The sequence below is a fragment of the Pungitius pungitius genome, chromosome 19 (genome assembly GCF_949316345.1).
Source record: "Pungitius pungitius chromosome 19, fPunPun2.1, whole genome shotgun sequence".
Classification (NCBI taxonomy): Eukaryota; Metazoa; Chordata; class Actinopteri; order Perciformes; family Gasterosteidae; genus Pungitius; species Pungitius pungitius.
The window spans coordinates 1,111,360-1,133,687 of NC_084918.1; the positions used below are offsets into that span (position 1 = coordinate 1,111,360).

At 45.1% G+C, this 22,328-nt stretch overlaps 3 protein-coding genes across 3 annotated transcripts; all 3 read right to left on the reverse strand.

Moving 5' to 3' along the window:
• Positions 1-394: 394 nt before the first annotated feature.
• Positions 395-8,254, reverse strand: ezh2 (enhancer of zeste 2 polycomb repressive complex 2 subunit). Its single transcript, XM_037455272.2, has 19 exons — positions 7,643-8,254; positions 6,498-6,621; positions 5,791-5,919; positions 5,593-5,712; positions 5,368-5,488; positions 5,101-5,280; positions 4,461-4,566; positions 4,142-4,305; positions 3,954-4,051; positions 3,546-3,816; positions 3,285-3,451; positions 3,071-3,206; positions 2,841-2,966; positions 2,576-2,754; positions 2,341-2,436; positions 2,146-2,227; positions 1,973-2,053; positions 1,796-1,880; positions 395-1,541 (listed from the first exon to the last, which is right to left on the reverse strand). The coding sequence occupies exons 2-19, from the start codon at positions 6,612-6,614 to the stop codon at positions 1,481-1,483; spliced, it is 2,319 nt and encodes a 772-aa protein (XP_037311169.2). The 5' UTR covers positions 6,615-6,621; positions 7,643-8,254; the 3' UTR covers positions 395-1,480.
• A 1,039-nt stretch (positions 8,255-9,293) lies between these two features.
• On the reverse strand, positions 9,294-14,908 carry LOC119198956 (NACHT, LRR and PYD domains-containing protein 1b allele 3-like). The gene has a single exon (XM_062559336.1). The coding sequence runs from the start codon at positions 11,555-11,557 to the stop codon at positions 9,752-9,754; it is 1,806 nt and encodes a 601-aa protein (XP_062415320.1). The 5' UTR covers positions 11,558-14,908; the 3' UTR covers positions 9,294-9,751.
• A 4,510-nt stretch (positions 14,909-19,418) lies between these two features.
• Positions 19,419-21,702, reverse strand: lsm5 (LSM5 homolog, U6 small nuclear RNA and mRNA degradation associated). The gene is made up of 5 exons (XM_037455939.2): positions 21,435-21,702; positions 20,162-20,257; positions 20,045-20,072; positions 19,882-19,954; positions 19,419-19,806 (listed from the first exon to the last, which is right to left on the reverse strand). The coding sequence occupies exons 1-5, from the start codon at positions 21,484-21,486 to the stop codon at positions 19,774-19,776; spliced, it is 282 nt and encodes a 93-aa protein (XP_037311836.1). The 5' UTR covers positions 21,487-21,702; the 3' UTR covers positions 19,419-19,773.
• Between the last annotated feature and the right edge of the window lie 626 nt (positions 21,703-22,328).

Consider the following 22,328-nt stretch of genomic DNA (forward strand, 5'->3'; position numbering starts at 1 on the left):
TTGACGTTGAGACAGGTGTGTCTTACATTTGTCAGTCAGCCCTCAGATCAGATTCACTAAACGTTTGAATTTCGCTGATTTCAGAAGTAAAGCAGCTTCGGGGATGGATCACCGGCTCGTCTCTTAAACACGTCGACACTGAACGCACCGTAAAAAAACTTTTAATGGGTTCACCTGATTTGTCAGAATGTAATGTAACCTCCTGAGATGTTTTTCCAAAAGAGTCCCTCCCCCCCCCCCCCCCGGGGAGAGAAGCACCACGAGACGTCGCTGTGAAGCCTAATAAAGCCCAGGCTTAAGATTAAACGTCAGCAGGTAGAAAGAAGAGGAGGCTGGTTTTCTTCATTAAAGGCCGAGCACCAGAAGAAGAGTTAAGGGTGTGATTGTTGGTACGTTAATATTAAAATAAAAGGCTTTTTCAAGGAGGGGAAACTAAGCATTAAGAACATATTCATAGGGAGAATATTGTTAAGCACCTGGATGAGAGTTGTTGGTGTTTTAAATAAGACATGTTCACAAAAAAGTAATGAAGTAATGAGGGTTTTTTTGGCCTAAATAGATTTGGTTCTTGGATGAATTATAAATGTGTCGTTACTGACGGAGCTGAAATCTTTAAAAAAAAATCTATTTCAGAAAGAGAAAATAACTAGAAGGGATTTATTTAATCCTTCAGCTTGTTAAATGTAAGGGAAATTAAATCTGTATCCAGGCAGTTTTGGTTGAGTTTTTTAAAAAAAGAAGAAAAAGAAGCTGCTCGTTGTTCTGCTTCCTGAAAGTAGTCCTGTTTTTTTTTTCTTTTTCACATTTAGCACCTGAAGCAACCACACACCTGGCGACAGACTGCTGGTGCACGTACAGTCACATAGTGTCGGATTTTTTAGAGGAGGCCCTGAAGGCATCACGAGAAACAAAATAAAAGTTAGTATTTGATTATCAACACTAACAAAAAGAAAAGCTGCTGTTTTTCCTCATTGTAATAATTGTGAAGTGAATATTTTTGAGTTTTGGACTGTTTTCTTCAACAAATTGTTGGTTTGACCAATTTAAAAAACAAACTAAACAGATTATTAGGTTCAGGTCTCATCTAAAGACATCAATGGTTTTAATTATTCCCTAAAAAAAATATATATATATTTGTATTACTTTGTACGAACAACAGTGCAAAACACAAGAATATTCTGTGTAAAGTGTAAAAACAGAAAATCCAGATCAAAGCTCACAATTGTTTTGGGCAGATAAGACGCACATTTGTGAACAGAAGAAGAAGAAAAAAAACAAGATATAAAAATAGACCAAAAGATGGTAAAAGAAACCAGAAGAAACGACAGCACCAAAATTCTGCTTCAAATAATCCCAGGTTTCTTGAAGCTTTCTAGCGTTTTTGACAAGTCGTCTGGATTTCCTGAAGTAAAGGTGTGTGTGTGTGTGTGTGTGCGTGCACATTGGCTCTTGTCGTCGAGTCCGGAGGTAGAAGTCCAGGTCACGCCAGCTCCAGCTCTCGCTCGATGCCCACGTACTTCAGAGCGTCCGCCTGGCTGTACCTGCAGCACCAACACGTCGTTAGCTTAGCATCAGACCGACGCGTCGTTAGCTTAGCATTCAGACCGACGCGTCGTTAGCTTAGCATTCAGACCGACGCGTCGTTAGCTTAGCATTCAGACCGACGCGTCGTTAGCTTAGCATCAGGTCTATATTTGATAGAATTCACTTTTATTCTAACCCTTAAAATATGGAGGCATTTCTATGTTCCTCCCAATGAAAAACGCAGTCAATGAAACGTGTTGCGACGACTCGCCTGTAGTCGAAGAACAGCTCCTCCCCCGTCTGGATGGCTCTCTTGGCGAAGATTCCTATCCGGTGATCCCCGTTCACCATCATCACTGCAGAGGAGAGAACAGAAGGAGACTCAGCGAGGCCAAGAACACCCCCCCCCCCCGCCCCCGGACATCGAAGCTCCTCCTCCTCCGCCCACCTTTGGCGTAGCAGTTGGGGTTCACGGAGTGGTTGGCGAAGCGGATCTTGTTGCCTTTCCTCGTGGCGTCGACCACGAAGTCTGCGAGGGAAAGACGGACGGAAAGCTCTCAACAACAAGGACAACCGGACGGTTACCGTGTGTGTGTGTGTGTGTGTGTGTGCGTTCTGTACCGTTGTTGAGGTTGAAGAGGAAGCTGCACATATATTTGTCGTAGACTTTCCCTCGGCGGTCGGCTTCGTCCTGAGAGATAATCTGCAACCACAAGGTCCAGATTATTAAACATTTAAACTGGTTTGCGATCTCCACCAAATAGAAATAAATATATATATATATATATATATAAAAATAGAGACGCGAGGTCCTACCTCTCCACAGTACTCAGAGATGAACTCGTTCTTCTGCACCGGCTCTTTGATGAAGATTCCCCAGCCGGCCACGTCCGACGGCGCCAGCAGCAGATGCTGAGAGAACGAGGGAGAACATCTGGAGCTTTAGTTCTAGTAAAAAAAACTAAAATTCTAATACTGGGTCACAAAGTAAGAGAACATCAATCTATGTGTTCAACCCAGAGAACTCAAAGCCAAGCAGTCGAGCAGAAACCTTCTTGGCGCCTCTCTGGATGGAGCAGTTCTTGCAGGACACGTTCTTGCTGTCCCAGTTGTCCCCGGCGCCGCAGGTCAGGCAGAGGTCCGGGTCGCACTCCCTCACCGCCAGGTAGCAAGGGCACTGCTTGGTGTTGCACTGGGCTTTGCACCGACACCCCGGGAACCGGTTCTGACCTGGTGGGCAGGAGGGGGGGGGGGGTTCAGTCCCCGGGGGAGTAAATGCTGCTTTGCGCGTGTGTGTGTGTGTGTGTGTTACTCACACTCTGAGCTGCACTGGCAGAACTTCTCACAGAAGTTCTGTGCGGTGACGCAGGGACACGAGGAGTCGCAGGGCTGCCGCGGGTGGTCACACGGCTGGTAATTGTACACGTGATTGGACGAGCCGTCTGCCAGAGGGCGGGAAGAGGCGAGTGACTCAGACACCACTGGAAACTGCTTTTTTTGACTTTGAACATTTAACGACCCCATTCTTCTCCAGATGACCTCTGACCTTTCTTCAGCTGGATCTTCCTGCAGTGAGTGGCCCACAGTCGGTGTTTCCTCTTCTTCTTCCTCGGGGGCGTGTCCTCGTCTTCGGCGGGGGCCCGGGCGATGATGCTCGACTCCTTGACCCTGAACTCGTAGACCTGCGATGAACACGCAGGTGATTATTATGGGATGTTCTGAGCCACAGACCAGGGGGAAGCTGCCGGTACGACGCTCACCTGTCGGCAGGTCTTGGTGCCGATGAGCCGCGCGATGGCGCAGAAGTTGTCGTAGTACGTCCCGATGAGAACCCGGAAGAGCGAGGCCTCGGCGCCGCTCCACTCCACCGCCTCGGCCTCGCCGACCAGCTTCATCTTCACCGGGGTCTGACACCGCGAGTTGCCCTCTGCCACACGAGATGGGAGTTGACTTTTAAAAAAAAAAGAACCACCGGCCTCTGTTGTGAGCGAGAGAAGAGAAACGGGGAGAAGAGACGGCACCTGAGCTGCTGCTGCTGTTGTTATCGTCCTTCTTGTCTTCGTCCCGCTGGTCGTCTTTGTCTTCCTCCTCTTTGTTGTCCTCGTCATCGTCGTCCTCGCCGTCTTTGCTGCCCTCGCTGTCCGTGTCTTTGGTCTCTGAGGAAACGGAGGGGGTGCCGGGCCGGCTGTTGGGCAGTCGCCCGCGCCGACGCCCCGCCGGGCGCTTGGAGGGCGTCTTGGCTCGCTCAGCCGCAGCTACGGCGCCCGCCGGGTACTCGCTCGCCATCCCATCCTGACCAATCACAGCGCGGTAGACTTTAAATCACTCGATGAACACAAAGAAATGACGCCGCTCTTCCCTGTTTTTGTCTGAGCGCGAGGACAAAGACTCTTAAGACTGCCGTTAGGTTTAAAGAAGGCGGGACTCACCGGTACCAGGTACATGTAGCAGTCCATGCCGCAGGGTTTGCTGTCCACCAGGTTCTCCAAGTTCTTGCGCTTGTAGGTGTTTGGAGTCGCGTGGAACGCTTGAGGACACGAGGAAGAGGAGGAGCGTTAAAGACTCCCCAGATAACCCGGTTCAAACCTCTGCTGACGGAACACGGGCCGCGACTCACGGTGCAGGAAGCAGTCGTACTTGAAGCAGCGGCGGCAGAACAGCGTGTGGAACGAGTGCAGGCTCTGCTCGCGCTGCACCGAGCGGGCGTTGGGCCCGTCGATGTTGGGCGTGCACTCGGGGGGCAGCGTGCCGGGCAGCTGCTGCTCCGTCAGCTCCTTGTACCTGACGGAGGGGAAACCGATGCGTCAGGAACACGAGGTGAAGTCAGTCAAATCACCACTATTAACTCTTTTAGACCATTGAGTAAATAAGATTCCACAGATTTAGCTTTAACACAATCGATATGTCGTCATGGTCACCACACTGAAGCCACTAACTTCTCTTTGAGCTCCTCCGTGGAGCCCTTGTCAGGGAACATGGAGGAGATGGCCTCAAAGATCTTGTCAGAGGGAAACTTCTTGGTGCCGTCGCTGCTGGTTCGGCCTGCGGACGACAGACACACAACTCACTTCCTCTTCACATTCTTTCAGCGTCACCATTTCAAAACCAGTTCTTCCTCCAGCCCTTCCCAAGACGTCGGGCTCATAACCTTTTTGACCTCGCTGTGCGTTATGAAGTGGTGCGAGCAGACGGACAGCTGTTAAAATGACAGGAACCAACCAGATATGGACGTTGCAACGCCCTGAAGTTGTTGCAAAGCTTTTGATCGCACCACTGGAATCCCACTAATTAGTAAAATACCTCGTGAGAAGTATAAATAACATTTGTTTCTCTTCTCCACTAAACAAGTATAAACAGTAGACTGAACGGAAAGACAAATAGTGCTCAGTTGTGTTTGTCTCGGCCTCTTTCAGTCGGCTACGACCTCACAGCTGGATGTTGCTAACTGCTACACGTGGGGGCTGCTACATGTGGGGGCTGCTACTTAGAGCTTCCTTTCATCATGTTCGTCACACGCGCTAGCATCAAAAATATTTTATACGTTCTCGTGACCCGGATGACCTCGGGCGGACTCACTCTCATTGTTGACGAGGCCGTCCTTGCGTGGCTCCTCCAAAAGCTCCGTCCCATCGCACACCTCCATCTTCTCCACCTTAAAGTCCGGCTCTTCGTCCTCCTCCTCGTCCTCATTGTCGCTGTACTGCGACAGGGAGCTCACCAACTCCACGAAGATCTCGTCGTTGATAAAGCCGCACTCTGCCACACACGACACACAGTTACGTATTCATAACAACGGATGTTTGAGTTTGACCTTTGACCCCTGTGCGCCCCACGGGGCCTCACCTCTGTCTCCGTGGACTTTGCCGTCGTAGTTCTTGATGAGCTCTTCTATGAAAGTGCCGTCTTGGTCCAGGATCTCGTCCCCCATGTAGGGGATGTTATGAAGCACAGTCTCATCCTCCACCTGATGCCACAAACACATTTCACATTGAGCCTGAATACATACAGCACGCTACATGCTACAGCACAGCAATACGTGCCAGGCTTCCTGCGGCCCCTCGTTCCCACCATGAAGTTCTGCTGCAGCGGCGACCAGGAGTACATGACGGGCACCGAGGCCACGGCGTTGAGAGTCTTCAGGGGGATGACCTGCCGGGGGAACTCGGAGAACCCGCTGTCCACCGTGCACTGCGCAGAAAGGAAAAAAAACGCGGTCAGAACCTTCTCTACAGCTTGAGACCTTTCCTCAGGCGTTCATCCACCGACCTCTCGCGTGCCTCTCAAGGAGCCGACAGACGTCATGACGTGAACCGGCTGGATTCGCCTCGTCTTCCACTCCTGGTTCAGAATGTCAGTTCTGTCCACGATCTTCTGACGGTTGGTGTTGAACATGCTCTGAATAAAGAGAGGAAATATATTCAAATGAAGGCAGAAAGAACAAGAGACGAGTCAGGCAGAACATGGCGTCATCTGACAGCCACCAAAGAACGACGCTCTGAGACGAGGGGGACACACACGCACCATCCTACAGCTAAATGCAAGTCAAAGCCAACAACTGAACTGAAAGTACGGCCAGTGACCACTGGTGAGAATTATTTATAACGAGCTGGAAAGTTATGGTGAACATTTTGTAGAGCTGCAGTTTTTTTCTTACAAACATCTATATTCAGTTCACAAAAGGCCTCTCGCTGTTGTTGTGGTTACGAGAGAAGCAACAACAATAGACAAGCTAACCTACAGCCTCTTCTATTCTCAAAGGGAGACGTGTCGTTTTGAGTTAAGAAAGCAGAATAGCTTTCACCATCCTCTGAGTAATCCACTGATCACGCATGCTGGGGTCTTGGGTTTTCTACCACTCTACCATCTTTCAGTGCTACAGGCGAGCGGGTGTCCTCGACCACAGCCCCGTTTTAACTACGGCCCCCCCAGCGTGCATCTGCGTGGCGTAAAGGCCGCGTCGTGTGCGGACGAACCTTGACCTCGTCGGCCCGTCGGAAGCGCTTGAGCTGCCGCAGCCTCATGTACTCAGACTTCACCCTCCTCTTCCAGCAGGCCGGCCCTTTCTCCGAGCGCTTCCCTGTCAGCACCATGATCGACCTGAAAAACAAAAACAGGGAGGAGGATGAAGGTCTGTACCCTTCAATGGCGTTTTTATCCCACATTTGGGAATAGAAAGAAAAAAAATATTTCAAATCGGCTAAGATTCAGATACACAAAAGCCATTAAAGAGCGAGACCCGATTGTCCTCGTTCCTTTTGGCAAATCTGCCATCAACTGGAGGAAGCTCAGCAGGAAATGAATGTGTTCCTTTGTAGATTAGTCATCTGTCCATCCAGTTCTCACACATGTCGGATGCAAGGGTCCAAAAAAAGCAGTTAGGTTTGCAAATAAAAATGTAGATAATTATAAAATAATAAAAAAGGACATTGTTATTTCCAGAGGTGATGATGGGCTAAATGAAATGGCTTAAAAGTTGTGACAAACACATTGAAGCTGACAACATATGAAGTTTCAATCCCTCTCATGTACACATCTCAGCCCAGTGTTTCATCTGCCATTATTAAGGCCTCCTCCAGAAGTTGTGAAACTAGAGACTGCAGCCTCTTACTCATCATCCAACTTCACACCAAGATAGAAGTCTTGGGAAGAAAGTCATAATCATGTACAACCCAACAAACCTTGAATTACATTGTAGATTAAATATGTATGTAAAACTACAGCAGTATATGAAATAATAACGTGTTCATCATATACAATTCATCATAATACTATAATTGGCTGCTTTGTTTAAAAAGTCTAACTGTAAAAAAATAACTTTTATTCTGACACAAATGTTATTTCAGAAACTGTTTTGGCTGAGATTGTTATATATTGAGTAATTTTGTCTTTTAATTGCACTTATTAGAAGGTCGTATCAACCCGTCCAATCACAATAAAGAGGTCCTGCTCCATCGATCCTCACAGGGTGAGATGCTACCAATAACAAGCAGAGCTTTAGGCTAACGATAGCTTGTCCGACGTCGTGCCAAGTTTGCGTCCCATCAAAATGGGTTTCTCGTGTCATAAAAAGCTGGTAAATACGTTTTTAAAATCAGTGGGCACTGACAGCTCTTCTTACCTTCACAGGAGGCTCAGTTCTCATCCGACTGAGTTATTGGGGCTTGATAAGACAAACACCGGGCAAAGTCGTCCTTTGTGTTGTGCGGATGGGGGGGGGGGGATTAGCTGGCTGGTGCTAGCTCTGGGGTTAGCTCGGCAGCTAGTTAGCAGTTAGCTCGGTGAGGAGGGAGCGGATCACTTTGCGCGACACCGGCTTTTTACGTCCCCAGAGTCGGCTAACAGACCGAAAAGCTGCCGTTACCCACAGCTTTTTACCCGGCGTTGTCATAAACGACACCGTGTTTGTGGATGGGGAATACAAAAGTTAAAATTCCATTCGACAAATTGTCCGGTTTATATGTTTCCGCGTCGGCACAGCCACGGTTCAAACTGCTCACCGTCTCGCATTCGCCGCCCACTACGGCTGAGGCAGATTCAAGAGGCGCCAAACGCTTTGGACCAATCGGAGAAGACGACGTTGGCGCTCTTCAGTGTAATGTGACGCGATTGGTCGAGCGGATAAACGTACCAGCCAATGAGGACGTGCCGGCAAGGCATGTATTAAAACCATGTGGACAGGTTCTTTGTTCCCTCTTGTGTACAAATCGAAACATAAAACAGCTTCATGGGAATGACAGTAAAATAATTTACAACCAGATTAATGGTTAATATGTAATTATTAACTAGTGGCAACTGTCATATATATATATATACAAAAGGTTGTAAAACAAGCCAACTTGAACGCGGTTCCTAGTCAACAGACAGCAGGGGTTGACGGGTTTATTGAGCCGCGCCCCTTCTGCACAGCCATTGGCTGACAGCGCCACATTTTGCCCATGGCGCGTTCATGGTAAAAGAATTTTATAATTTTATTTTGTAAAAGAAGATATAAATATAATATTTAAATACGATATATATATATATATTTTAAAAAAACGATAAAAAAATAATATATATATATATTTATTATTTTTTTATCGTATATATATATGTATATATATTTTTTTTTTAATTATTTTTTTTTAATCGTTTTTTAAAATCAAGTATAAGAAAACAATCATCAAAGTTGATAACAGAAACCAAACAAATTAATAAAAATCAGACAGAAAAATACATATCACTATTGTCTTTTACTCCTGTTAACCAAGATATCAATGTGGTACTAATTTTATTTTATTGTATGTCTGTTGAATCGAAGTAGTGATTTGATTATTCAATTATTTTCTTTACACTCAATAATACAAAGGACACTCATATCTGGATTTTGTGCTTCCTTGGTTCCTTTCCTCACCTCCTTCCCCACAGAAGATTGGATGGAGTTGAGGAGATGAGGAAGAGGTGAGAGGCGGGCAGCTCTTTTGAAGTTGTAAACATTGTGTCAGGACTAAAATTGGCCTAAAAAAACATAACAAATATAAAAGGTTATTAAAGAATTGTGTTAAAACGCCACACAAACTGAACAGAATCTGTTTTTAGTGCATCAGTCCAAGCTGAGCATGTTAAATATCAAATTAGTATCAATACAATAAGAAACTGTTACTTCTGTGTGTCTCCTCGTTCTGTAGGGTCCATTTTAGGAATTGGGATGTCCTCCAAGATGGAGCACTGATGGACGTCTGGGTTAAAGGCCAAAGGCCAAGACCAATCAATGAGCGACAAAATAGTGAAACTTCTGTTTGTAGAGTACATCTTTACTATGAGAACATTGAAAAAGCTCCAGAACTACTACAAAGTTGAGGGACTTGACCTCCAACCTTCTGCAAATGTTAGACCGAGAGAAGCATCAACGGTAACAGTGTTAATTTCGTTGACAACCTTTTTTCCATGACTAAGACGGGACGAAAACGGATCTTCAAAAATGAAAACGATGACTAAATCTACGCTAACTTTGGTTAACGAGACAAGACGAAAACGTTGGTGGTGACGAAGTCACAATACTTCAATAAGAAGTGGGGGTCCAGTTGAGAATGGCTGGTTCATGATCCAGCCCAAAAAATAATGTATTGCACCAATTGTAAGACGTTAAGGTGACTAAAACATTCATTTTTGTCTAAAAGACTAACACTAAATCAAAAAATTAACACTGAACAGTAAACAGGAAGTCCTGTCGTCCAGCAGATGAACAGCTTCAAAACAACCCCAGGTGTTCACAGAGGAATGGGTCGGCCTCCTTGAGGAACTCGATCATCTCCAAACTGGCGTCTTCGCCCTTCTTCCTCACGATGTCGATGACGAAGCGAGCTCTGTCTCTGTGGTTCGGCGTGGCCTCCGCCGCCTCCCCCTCTGCGTTGGTGATCACCTTCTTCTCCAACAGTCGGTCCAGCAGACTCTTGAGCGCGGGTCCAGAGATCCCCTCGACGAAGCCGGTCCGTACCTCCAGCAGCCTCTCGCTGTGGACGAGGTCCGGAGCGCTCGGCCCGCCGGACGCCCTGACGATGAGGGGGACCCGTCTTTCCCAGACGCAGAGGGAGCCGTCGCATTCTTTCAGAAGCAGCGTGATGTGGTTCAGCCTCGTCTCCAGGATCACCTGGAAGGACGGGACGTAGTTGTCGTAGTTGTCGCAGTAAAATTCGGCCTTGGTGGGCTGAACTGTGACCCGGTCGTCCTGGGGACGCGTGGAGAGGACGTAGTCCCGGTCCGGGTGCAGTTTGCACTGCGAGGGCGTCTCTATGTAGCGCTCAGGCCCGACCAGCTTCTTCCTGATGCGCTGCACCTCCCGGATTACCACGTTCCTCGGCAGCATCAACACGTTGAGGAGGGACTCGGGGTCGTTCTGGTCGTCTGGGGCCCGGTAGAAGATCAGAACCAGCGCTCTGACCGGCTGGGGGGGAGAGTCCTCGTCCTTGACGTTGCCGAAAGCAGAAAGCCCCGAGACGTCCACCAGGACGTGAGTCTCCGTCACCTCCTTCGGGCGGAGGAACTCCACGGCATCGTCTTCCAGGTGAGCCACGGACAGGAAGTCGCCCCCCCCGCCACTCAGGATCTCACAGTGTGGGAGCTGAAGGCCGAGCACGGACCTCTGCTCACATCTGATGTCGAACAAGGGTCCCGCTGCCTTCTTGTGATGCCGGGCCAGAAGCCTCTGGTCCCAGGGGACGATCCTGTAAACCACCTCCCCCCCGTCGCCCCCCATGTGGAACACCAGGCCGGTCACGCTGCACAGGTACAGGCCCGAACCAGAGCACCGCAACCTGAAGGTCTCGTCCACCTCATCGGCCGTGATATCAGGCGTGAACTCCTCCTGACCCGGTTCCGGTGGGGCGTTGGTGACAGAGTGGCTTGCGGCTGCAACAGGAACGTCTGCTTCCATCAGGACGTCGGTGTCTCCTCCCGGCTCCCTCTCGTGCTCCTTGGGGGAAGACTCAAACGCATCCCTGTGGCGGCGGTGTGCAAGCGGAAAGCCTCTGACCTTTGGGATGAGGGACTGAGAGCAGCCGGGGTCAACGTCTCGTTCTGATCTGTTTGGAAGGTGTGTCTCCTGACCGGATCCTGGGGCGTATGTCGTCATTGCTGGAGGTGGATGCCAATGGTGTAAGGGTCCAGAAGAAGACGTAGAGGAATCAGTTTTCAACCTTTTCTCTCCTCTAGAGGGTCTCTTATGATTTGTCTGACACTGTATTGAGGGAGAATGGGAAGGTGAATAATCTGTATAGTCCTTTTGAGTATAAGGCCGCTTATGGGGAGCGACACAAGGACCACACCTGTTGGTGGATTTGTCACAAGACTCCTCTGAGTCCGCCTGGGAAGGGGTAGAGGAGGGTGTAAGGGAGGGGGCAGGTGAGGGGGCACGGGTAGAGGAGGGTGTAAGGGAGGGGGCAGGGGTTGCGCAACATTGTCTGCAGATCCTGGACAGGACTCTCCGGATGGCCCTGGCCGCCCTGCCGAAGCACGAGTCGTCTCTCTCTGGTCCCCGGCGGTCCTCGGGGGACGCCATCCTGGTGGCGCTCTGGAAGGAGACAGGAAGTCCGCAGGTCGCTTCGCTGGTTTTGAGGTCTCTTCAGAGACCAAAGTGTTGAAATTGTCTCTGAACTCTCTGGTTGTTTCTCCTGCTCTGGTCCCTGAAATAGAATTACATGAATGTAAATCTATCGCTGGTGATCAATATCATATTTTACATTCACTTCCTCTGTAATAAACAGTGGGGGAATGTAGCTTTACTCAAGTGCTTCATAATTGTGCTTGAATAATTTTTTCTACTTTTACTCCACATCTGATAAGTTTATTTTGATACTAACAATACAATCTTAGGCTGCTAATTCATATTTTTTTTAAGTAACATTTTTCAAACTCAACCAATTCAACCACCTCATTCCTCTTCAACCACTAATAAGACGTGTCAGAATTGTTCCATTGAAGTCTCATGAAGATCAAATATAAACAAATAAAATAATAACACAAACATCATAGATTGAACGTAAATGTAAAAAGACATTCTTTAGAACTAAAACAGAACACAAGACCAACAGGAAATGATTCGGGTCACAGAAAGATCACAAACATCTATCAGGAAAAAAAAAACATCTGTAAGAAATAAATATTATTAGGCATATTTGATTTGGAGATAAGCATTTGCTGAACCGAGATCTAGAGACTGTAAAAAAAACACTCTTACCTGTGTTGTTCTTCTGAAAAAAGCCTTCTCCTTCCTCAAGCAGAACGGAATAGGACTTTGACCCAGACATATGAGCCACACCCCTTCAGGGGGGAACAGCACTGTTAAAGTGTGTCAGGTTAGTAGAGACGTTTAGTTATGACCAAGCAAATATTGAACAAGCTGCAAGGAAGGGCGAGTGATGATGTGAAAGTCGCACTACGTACCAAAGCCTTCGGTAAACCTACAGTTAGGCCCTGAGACAGTTTTTTGATGTTCTCAAACAACCTTTTCGCGACAGTGTGACGTCCTTCATGCCCCTATCCGACTTTTATGACCCCAACCCATTCTCGGCTGAGACGGCAGGTGACTAGATTCAGCTTAACAGGCCATAGACACTGCTGTGAAAGGACTGGCTACCCTTCCTGTTCTAGTTCTCAAGGGTCAGTCAGCTGCTGAACTACTAGGTATTAATATGTTAGGTGGTGCTGTGCATCTTCATGTTTTTTTTGACTCACCAGGTGTGTTCCTGTTGGGTGTTTTCATAAACCGAGCACCAACAGACTATAATGTCACGGCTCCTCCTCTGCCTTGCAGGGGCGGTTCCTCCTGCAGGCGAGTAGGGTCTTTAGTGATTGGAGCCATCTGGGCTCTGGGTATAAGGCCTCTAACCACGTCTCTCTCTCTCTGCTCCTCCAGGTATGATACTGTTTTGTTTGTTCCTTTGAAGGTTTTACGTTGTTCACACTCAGTCATGTTTACACCTACAGATTCACTCAACCATGCACTTTACATACACCTTACACTATGACATTCGCACACCTCATTCCTTTTCTTTGTTTAAAGATAATAGTTTTTAAAATATATAATAAACTCTTCTTTTGATTGGCCTATACTTGGTGTTTGTGTCCACTCATTCTTGCCACAGGCTATGAGCCGGCCTGTGACAAGAACTAAATCAAGAAAATAACTTCAAGCTCTATGAAAGTTTAAAGACATTCGCTAAACCAAAAACTAGAGACTGCAAAAAACAAAAACTTACCTGCAATGATTCACACTGAACCCTTGACAGGATTTTAGGAGACAGGCTGATTACTTGTAGTTTGCAGACCTCGTTTGGATTCATTTACAAACTGCATTGTGTTTAAATGTAGCTTAAGCGCAAGTTCAGTCAGGGAGACAACCAGTCGGACTCTGTTCGCCTCCTTTGTAATTACTCTATCAGCTGATTGGGGGCGGGCACATTTGAGGAACCAATCAGATTCTACACACGGTTTCCTTGAGCCAATCACGTTGTTGCTGTCAATCTTTAAAAGTGTTCTCCTCTCTGTTGGCTGTCAGCTGTTATTTCAGCGTGTAGCTGAAGCGACCCTCCTCCACCCCAGTCACCTCCAGTTGGCATCAGCATTGTTCCTGGTTCGTCATCAGGTTGCTGCTATTCCTTACACCACCTCCACCAGTGTCTGGACTCCAGGGGGATTGGGATTATTGGACCTCACTATCCCTGCCTTCGGGGATAGTATGTCATGATGGAGTCCAATCGCCAAAGACCTTGCATAATTCATATTTTATGCTTGTGTAACAAATTATTGTATGACTTTTAAATGAGTCTCTCCTGATTGAACTCCTGATTCAAATTATTCTTTATTTTTTTAAAGGAAATGTTGAGTGTGATTCAGTACAAATTGAAGTGGTTTTCAGTTTTTACAACAAATAGTCATCTAGAGAATTAAAACAATATATTTTCCTCACTCAAAACAACAATATAAACTAGAAAGTTGTGGAAGCCCAGCATTAATTCTATCGGATGTCTGTTGAATCACTTTAGTATTTGATTATTCAATTATTTTCTTCACACTCATGCAGATATAAGACAATAAGAACAACAGAACAAAGAAAATGAAGCAGATTAATTAGCAGATGAACATCTAAATCCAGACATTATTAAAAAAAATCCAAGTACCTGGGGGTAACGCACTGATTACAGACTCTCGATGTTTGTTCAGTTTAGTAAATGCATTCTTTAAATAAACTTGTTTGTTTAATAAATTGTGACAGGATGGACAACACATCAGGACTTTCTCATTTCCGGATTTTGTGCTTCCTTGATTCCTTTCCTTGCCTCCTTGCCCACAGAAGATTGGATGTGAAGAGATGAGGAAGAGGTGAGAGGACAGAAGCTCTTTTGAAGTTGTAAACATTGTGTCAGGACTAAAATTGGCCTAAAATATAACTAATATAAATGTTAAAAGGTCAAATAAAAATTCTTTTAAAATGCCACACAAACTATGAGGGACAGCTGATCATCTTAAATACCTAATTAATATAAATACAATAAGGAACTGTTTCCTCTCTAGGGTCCCGCCGTGGACAGCGGTTATTCCAGCAGTGTGTCTCCTTGTTCTTCTGGATCCATTTTAAGAATTGGGATGTCCTCCAAGGTGGAGCGCTGTGATGGACGTCTGGGTCAATCAATAATTAGCGACAAATAGGGAAACTTACAAAAGACCCCATGATCTCAACTTAATTAAGTAACAATACGTTGATTAAGTAATTAGTAAAAGGAAAATATTTCTACATCTTTATGCTGAGAACATTGAAAAAGCTCCAGAACTCCAAGACTTGGAGACCTCCAACCTTCTGCAAATGTGAGATTCTGAGAAGGATCAACGGTAAACAGGAAGTTCTGTCATCCAGCGGATGAACGGCGTCAAAACAACCCCAGGTGTTCACAGAGGAACGTGTCGTCCTCCCTGAGGAACTCGATCATCTCCAAACTGGCGTCTTCGCCCTTCTTCCTCACGATGTCGATGACGAAGCGAGCTCTGTCTCTGTGGTTCGGCGTGGCCTCCGCCGCCTCCCCCTCTGGGTCGGTGATCACCTTCTTCTCCAACAGTCGGTCCAGCAGACTCTTGAGCACGGGTCCAGAGATCCCCTCGACAAAACCGGTCCGTACCTCCAGCAGCTTCTCGCTGTGGACGAGGTCCGGAGCCGGAGCGCTCGGGCCGCCGGACGCCCTGACGATGAGGGGGACCCGTCTTTCCCAGACGCAGAGGGAGCCGTCGCCTTCTTTCAGAAGCAGCGTGATGTGGTTCAGCCTCGTCTCCAGGGTCACCTGGAAGGACGGGACGTAGTTGTCGTAGTTGTCGCAGTCAAAATCGGCCTTCTTGGGCTGAACTGTGACCCGGTCGTCCTGGGGACTCGTGGAGAGGACGTAGTCCCGGTCCGGGTGCAGTTTGCACTGCGGGGGTGTATCTATGTAGCGCTCGTCCCTGTCTTGGTTCCTCCGGATGCGCTGAACCTCTCGCAGCACCACGTTCCTCGGGAGCATCAACACATTGAGGAGGGACTCGGGGTCGTTTTGGTCGTGTGGGGGCCGGTAGAAGATCAAAACCAGCGCTCTGACCGGCTGGGGGCGAGAGTCCTCGTCCTTGACGTTGCCGTAAGCAGAAAGCCCCGAGACGTCCACCAGGACGTGAGTCTCCGTCACCTCCTTCGGGCGGAGGAACTCTACGCCATCGTCTTCCAGGTGAGCCACCGACAGGAAATCGCCCCCCCCGCCACTCAGGGTCTCACAATGTGGGAGCTGAAGGCCGAGCACGGACCTCTGCTCACATCTGATGTCGAACAAGGGTCCCGCTGCCTTCTTGCGATGCCGGGCCAGAAGCCTCTGGTCCCAGGGGACGATCCTGTAAACCACCTCCCCCCCGTCGCCCCCCATGTGGAACACCAGGCCGGTCACGCTGCACAGGTACAGGCCCGGACCGGAGCACCGCAACCTGAAGGTCTCGTCTTCTTCATCGGCCGTGATATCAGGCGTGAACTCCTTGAAGTTGCTTACTGGCCTCGGTGACGGCACTCTGCGAGAGGGGGGCAGGGGGCTGAGGGAGAGGGGGGGAGACGGGGTCAGGGGAGGAGTGGGAAGGCTGAGGTAGGGCTCCCCGGATGGCCTTGGCTCCTTACTGAAATACAAGTTGTCTCTCTCCAGTCCCCAGCTGTCCTCTGGGATTGCCATATTGGTGGCGCTCACAAAGGCGACAGGAAGTCTGCAGGTCGCTTCGCCCTTTAGAGAAGAAAGTGTGGAAGATGTGTTTAAAGTCTCCTCTCGTTGTTCCTCTGGCTCTGGTCCCTGAAAGTGAATTACAAGAATGTAAATCTACCTCTGGAATGCTGTAGAATATTACAAAACAGGTTCACAACTGGGTTTATAAATTCAACCAATAAATCAATGTCTAAATAACTAGTGACCTTGAACGCACCAGGAGAGCGTGGACACCGCCTTCCACACCTTTTCCTGATCTGTGTCTTTAAATGAACCTTGATGCGCCAAAGAGACAGGGAAGTACCCAGTTGTGGAAGTGGAGAAACCAGCAGATCCTCGGCTGAGATGTTCCCTTGTTAGGGTCCTCGCTACGACTATTCGTAGAGGAACCTATTGTATTTCAAGGAATTATTATTATTCTCACAAACCCGCGGGCCTTTTTGGGGCCTTTATCATATTCAAAAAGTTGTTAAATTTGGCATGGATATCTGGACTGTTAAAAAAGTTGATAATTTTTGGGTCTCACGTTTGGGTATAAAGAAATGTCTCTATAGCGCCCTCTAGAAATTTAAAAAGACCACACTAGGCCAGTTTCCGCCCCTGATGTCCGATCAACTTGAAAGTTGGAACAGGTCCTCTTTCTCTCCAAAAAAGTCAATCATGGTGTGTAAATGCGCCTAACTAGATTTTACGCCATTTTGAATTTTGTGAAAAACACATTTTTGGCAATTTCTCCTAAGCGCTAAAAGAGTTTAATTGTCACGTAACCTTTGGTGGATCATTACAAGTATATTTAAGTTGAATTAAATGCAAAATTACATTGACTTTAATTAGAAAGTTACAGTGACCTAACTTGATAAATTACCGTATTTTCGCGACTATAAGGCGCACTGAATTATAAGGCGCACCTTCAATGAATCGCCGATTTTAGAACAATTTTCATATATAGAGCGCACCGGATTATAAGGCGCATAGAAGATACTGCAGTAAAACGTTTGACTGGGGCTCCGTTGTGCATCCACTAGATCGGGCTGTGCTAAATCAAACGTTATTAAGCATTCTGAAAACTCTTCACTCCCATGGTAACGTTGTTCAAACGTTAATGTTGATATTAACAATATCTCTGAACCTCCAATTTTCGTTCTTGATTAATGAAAACATTCTTGGCAAATGCTTTCGTGCAGGCAGCGCTGGAACAGACGGTGGACCGTCAGCTCGATCCCGACATCCAACTACGAGCTTTAATGTACTGTAGCGACTCTCGCTAATGAACCTCTGGACAATGTGCTTATCTTCTGGTTTTATTGTGGAGAAACAGGCTACTGTCGGCCGTAGCCTACGCCCAACAAAAACACACCATCGCTCTCCAAAACAACAACAATTCCCGCGTCCCTATATAGGTGGCACTAAGATGAGTGACGTAACATTGTGCGCCCTTCACTGACCATCCCAAAACTCTGTAAAGTGCAACGCCGCTCCAGAACATGAAAACACAGTCCGTTACAATACGCTGTTGGAGCTGGAATTACCGTGGCTGCTGGCACCAGATTTTCCCTCCAATGGATCCTCGTTAACCAGTATGGATCAACCAATGGATCCATATATATGGCGCTCCGGATTACAAGGCGCACGCGTCGTTTTTTTTAGAAAAAAAGGATTTTAAGTGCGCCTTATAGTCGCGAAAATACGGTAAGTTGACTCTAATTGAAAAATTAAAAAAAAATTAAGTAATTCCTTTATGTAATAAATTCATGCAAAAAGTTGCCTTAATTTTTTTAAGTAGATCAGACAGATCATTAAACGCGGATATTACATCGGTGTGACTCCTTCGAGAGCATGCCATCCTTTGCTTCTCTGATAAAAATGTCAAAATCCCATCGACCTTATCCTATCATATCCTCCAAGCTGCGCGGCAGGTCTAGTCTGTTATAGACAATGGCTGGTTCAATGACACTCGGCACTTACCTGTTTAGCGTCGTTTCAAAGATGGCATTCAGGTTATCCAGCCATCTATCATAAGAGAGCGGGGGGGGGGGGGGGGGGAAGAAAGTTGTCCTTAAGAAAAAATGTTGTCTTCGTAAATTTTATTTAGGAAAAAAATTGAACACAAACTGCGAAATGAATTTAATGGTAATAAAAAAGCAAATACAATCCAATGTGCAGGGAGCACTCTGAACTGAAAAGCATCAAGATTTTTTACGAATGATATAATGCTAAATGTACCAAAACTGTGCAGGATTTTAGAACGTGCAACATTTCACAAACGGCTTGGTTAATGCATACGAGAGCTTGTTTCTAGAACACCGCTCACTCACAAAGTGAAACAAAAAACAGTTGATGCTAAATGTATAAGCGCCTTGTTAGAGGCAGAAGCGGTTTCTTCTTTATATACTTCAGCACACATATTTTTTTTACCACACATATAGCAACATCACAAATAATCACTCAGTATTTAACCAGTATTGTGCATAGTTATCACACAGTATTCAAACAGTGGAGGGTGAGAGATTTTACACTTAGGTGGGGTACCGTCCCCAAAACACTTGTAACAGAGCAATTCTATGTTGTGTTTATACTGTCAGAATTGTTCCATCGACGTCTCATATCATTTCTTTAGAAATAAACCGGACCACAAAGTTGACCGGAAATGAACCCAGGTCACAGAAGGTTACAAATATCTACCAGAAAATAAATGAGAACTATTGAAAGTATATATTAGGCACATTAGATTTGAAGCTTATTTAAGAACGGCGGTGATGAAGTTCTCAGAAATGCTTCTTCAGTAGCGATACACTAATACCACAGTGTAAAAGTACTCATTTCATGTGAACTATTCTTTATGCAGACTGGTGCATTTGCCCCAAATATATATATATAGATCTTATTGTAGCATGAATGTTAAAATAATAAGTAAATAATATAATATAAATAATAATAATAAGGCTTGCAGATGAGCTCATTTTATATTAATCTGCTGGATACTTTAAGTAATCAGTTTCACCGTAACGTATTAAGTTAAAGCAATAATTTATTCTTTGATTTAAAAAAAAAAACTAAATACACAATTGCAGAATATAATAGGATCAAAGTCTGTGGATTGTAAATATTTATACCAGTCTTGTGGGCACATTGTGGCATGTGGTGCTAGAGAAAAACCAAGGGACAAGTCACAGAATCATTTACTTGATTTTAGATCAACTCGTTGATTGAATAATTTACAAACTGCTGCGTGTACATAACTCACTTTTTAAAAGAAGCTGATCAAAGTTTCATCTCTGTTGTACAGATGTTAGTGACACATTTTAATTGGCAGATGTTTTTTCTTCAAAGGATTCTTTAATTGTAAAAAGAAAACGTCCTGTGCGATACAGTTCAAATTTAACAAATAATCAATTAGGGAATCTTACAAAAATATTCACTCAAGACCTAGAAAGAACAATAAAACAATGATACAACAAACTCAGGAACAACATGGAAATGGATTAAATCCACCGCCCCATCAGTGATGATTCCCGTCTCAGACTTCAGGACCTTCTCCTCCAGGGATGAGCTGCACAGAAACACGTAGATGTAAACCATGAAGGTCAGGAGGAGGTCGTGAGGAACAGGCGGCGCGTTTACGCACCATAGTGATGTTGTTGCCGTTGAGGAGGATCTGGTCCAGTTTGGTTATCCTCCGTCCCTCCGGCGTGATTTCACTGCAACGCGAGATTCATTTGAGTTCATTCAGCAAACCGTCGACTCACAAACAACTTAATTTAACAAAGAAAGACAAGAGGCGTACTCACAATTCTGTCACATCCTCGAGGACCATGTCTGAAAGCACGGAGTTAAGTACCAACAGAGAGCGGAACAATGAGGACAGTTTGTCACACGCTGATTTGTGATTTCACTGGAAAGGATACTGACGAAGTCGTCGAAGCCCAGCAGGGTGCCGACGATTTCTTTGTCGGTTTTCATCACGATGTGAATTCGGGAGCCGATGCATTTGTCCACGAGCTCTGAAAAAAAAGTCGCTGAGTCATTTTCTCTTTGCACTATTTGAGGTTATGGCCTTTTAACTTTAGAGCGTAAATGATTTGTTGATCAACAGAATCCAAAAATCATATTTAATATTTCCGAGATATTTTAAGGAAAGATGAGTTTCATAATGTGAGGATTGTATTGCTTTTTGGGCATTTGTTTGAAATTTTCAACAAAAATGATAAATATGTTGATTGAGAAACCAATCACAGAAGAATCTAACATTAAATAAAGCAATTACTTTTTCAAATATTCTGCTGCTAAATACATGAATTAAGGCCACTAAGCACTTTATCGCTTTTACTAAATTATTTTATTGTCAATCTTAGATATTTTTACAATTAATCCTTTTGTCCTTAATATGTCAAATTCTTTCAATTGATTGTTCAAACTGGATGAAATGCACAAATAAAAAAGTCTATTTGTTCAGTTAATGGATTGTACTGCATTAGCAACGCTACTTAGGTTAAAGTGTTTAATATATTAAAGTGTTTAGACTGACTGACTCATTTCTATAATATTAAATCGCTTGCAGCTGTTTGAGTTTGAACTGATTTCAAACCATCAACCAATGATTAATTTCACTAGTTTGATCACCTGATTGATTTGTATGTAAATTGGGAACAAAGCATATTTATTGAAAAGAAAAATAATAAGTTGAGACGGTGAAACATTTTTTCAATGGACTAATCAGTTCAATTATACTTGTATTCAAACGAATCAAACATTTTATAAACTCTCTCATCCTTTTCTTTGATGCTGAAGCAGACAAATAGTACATTCTGAAAAGTATAGAGTACCTCAATTAATGCTTAAGTAACATACGTTAGTACATTACCCACAGACCTTTGAGTGCAAAGCAAACGCCACGCATAACACATTGAGTAACTTAAAGATATCTCCTGTTATTCTGTTGTGTAACTTAAAGATGTGTTCCGTTACTCTGCATGTTGTGATAGTAGCACTAGCAAAGAAAGCTAACGTTCGTCTCAACGACCATCCCGCCGTGGTACCTGGGAGCATGATGCTAACGTTAGCTAGCTAACAAAACCTCCCTAATATCTGAACTCCCGCCACAGCACTCTAGACATTAAATAGTGAAACAGAACGAGCTGTTTAACAGAGTAAGTCGACATATTTTTTGAATATACAAACCAAGTGGGAGCAGCTGAGACGGATTCGTGGTTGGAGTAGCCGCCATGTTCATTCAACTGGCAGCAGGCAGGAGCAATCGAGAGGAGAACGTCACTAATCAGGCGAAAGCAACCGAAACCAGAATCTATCGTCGAATTCACAGCGCTAAAATATCCGCTTGAATAGTAAATTATGTTTTATCTGAAATATTAAAAACACATATTTGAATAAGTGTAAGAGAAACTGAGAGGACTGGAAGATTCAATTCTATTTTCCAATTGATTTCCACACGATGACGCCGGCTGTGCTCATCAATACATGACGTAATGAATGACTCCAGCAAAGAGAAACGAGTCAGGATCAAGATGGATCCCCGCCGCACTTGTTCAGTCTATGTTATTTCATTAAATATTTTCATTTTATGCGTAGAGGCATATGGCACCTTTTACTGCACACAATTTATTGATTGTATCGTACAGCTATGGTTACAAGTTATTTTGAATATCCGTATTTTACATCATCAAACTATCTCATCTAATACAAAATATGAACAATTGAAATAAAACAAACTACCAGCAATGTACAAAATCCTTAATTAAACACCCAAATTAGCGACAACAATACAGTAATAGAATTATACATTTTGATAAAGACTGTTGTATTTTCGGAAATTTTACGCTTCAAGATATTTCGTTGTGTTTTGTGAAACGTAATGTTTCATGAAATGTAACGTTGCGGTAAACTTGTGTTGTGTGGTTTTGTGAAATTCCAATTCAGTTTGTTCCTTGCAATTATCAGGCCTACGGTATTCACAGATATTTTAATTCATCATTATTTATTCAATCTATCTGTGCCTTTCTTCATCTTGTTTATTATAATAAATTATATGTGTAGACGAAGGCGGAAGTGCGTGAC

Coding starts and splice junctions, on each gene's coding strand:
- ezh2 (XM_037455272.2), bottom strand. CDS start 6,614: ATGGTGCTGACAGGGAAGCGCTCGGAGAAAGGGCCGGCCTGCTGGAAG. Junction 3,452..3,545: donor CAACAGCAGCAGCAGCTCAG/GTGCCGTCTCTT, acceptor CTCGTGTGGCAG/AGGGCAACTCGCGGTGTCAG. Junction 2,054..2,145: donor CCTCTTCAACCTCAACAACG/GTACAGAACGCA, acceptor TTTCCCTCGCAG/ACTTCGTGGTCGACGCCACG.
- LOC119198956 (XM_062559336.1), bottom strand. CDS start 11,557: ATGGCGTCCCCCGAGGACCGCCGGGGACCAGAGAGAGACGACTCGTGC.
- lsm5 (XM_037455939.2), bottom strand. CDS start 21,486: ATGAACATGGCGGCTACTCCAACCACGAATCCGTCTCAGCTGCTCCCA. Junction 19,955..20,044: donor CTCGAGGATGTGACAGAATT/GTGAGTACGCCT, acceptor CTCGCGTTGCAG/TGAAATCACGCCGGAGGGAC. Junction 19,807..19,881: donor ACGGCAACAACATCACTATG/GTGCGTAAACGC, acceptor GTTTCTGTGCAG/CTCATCCCTGGAGGAGAAGG.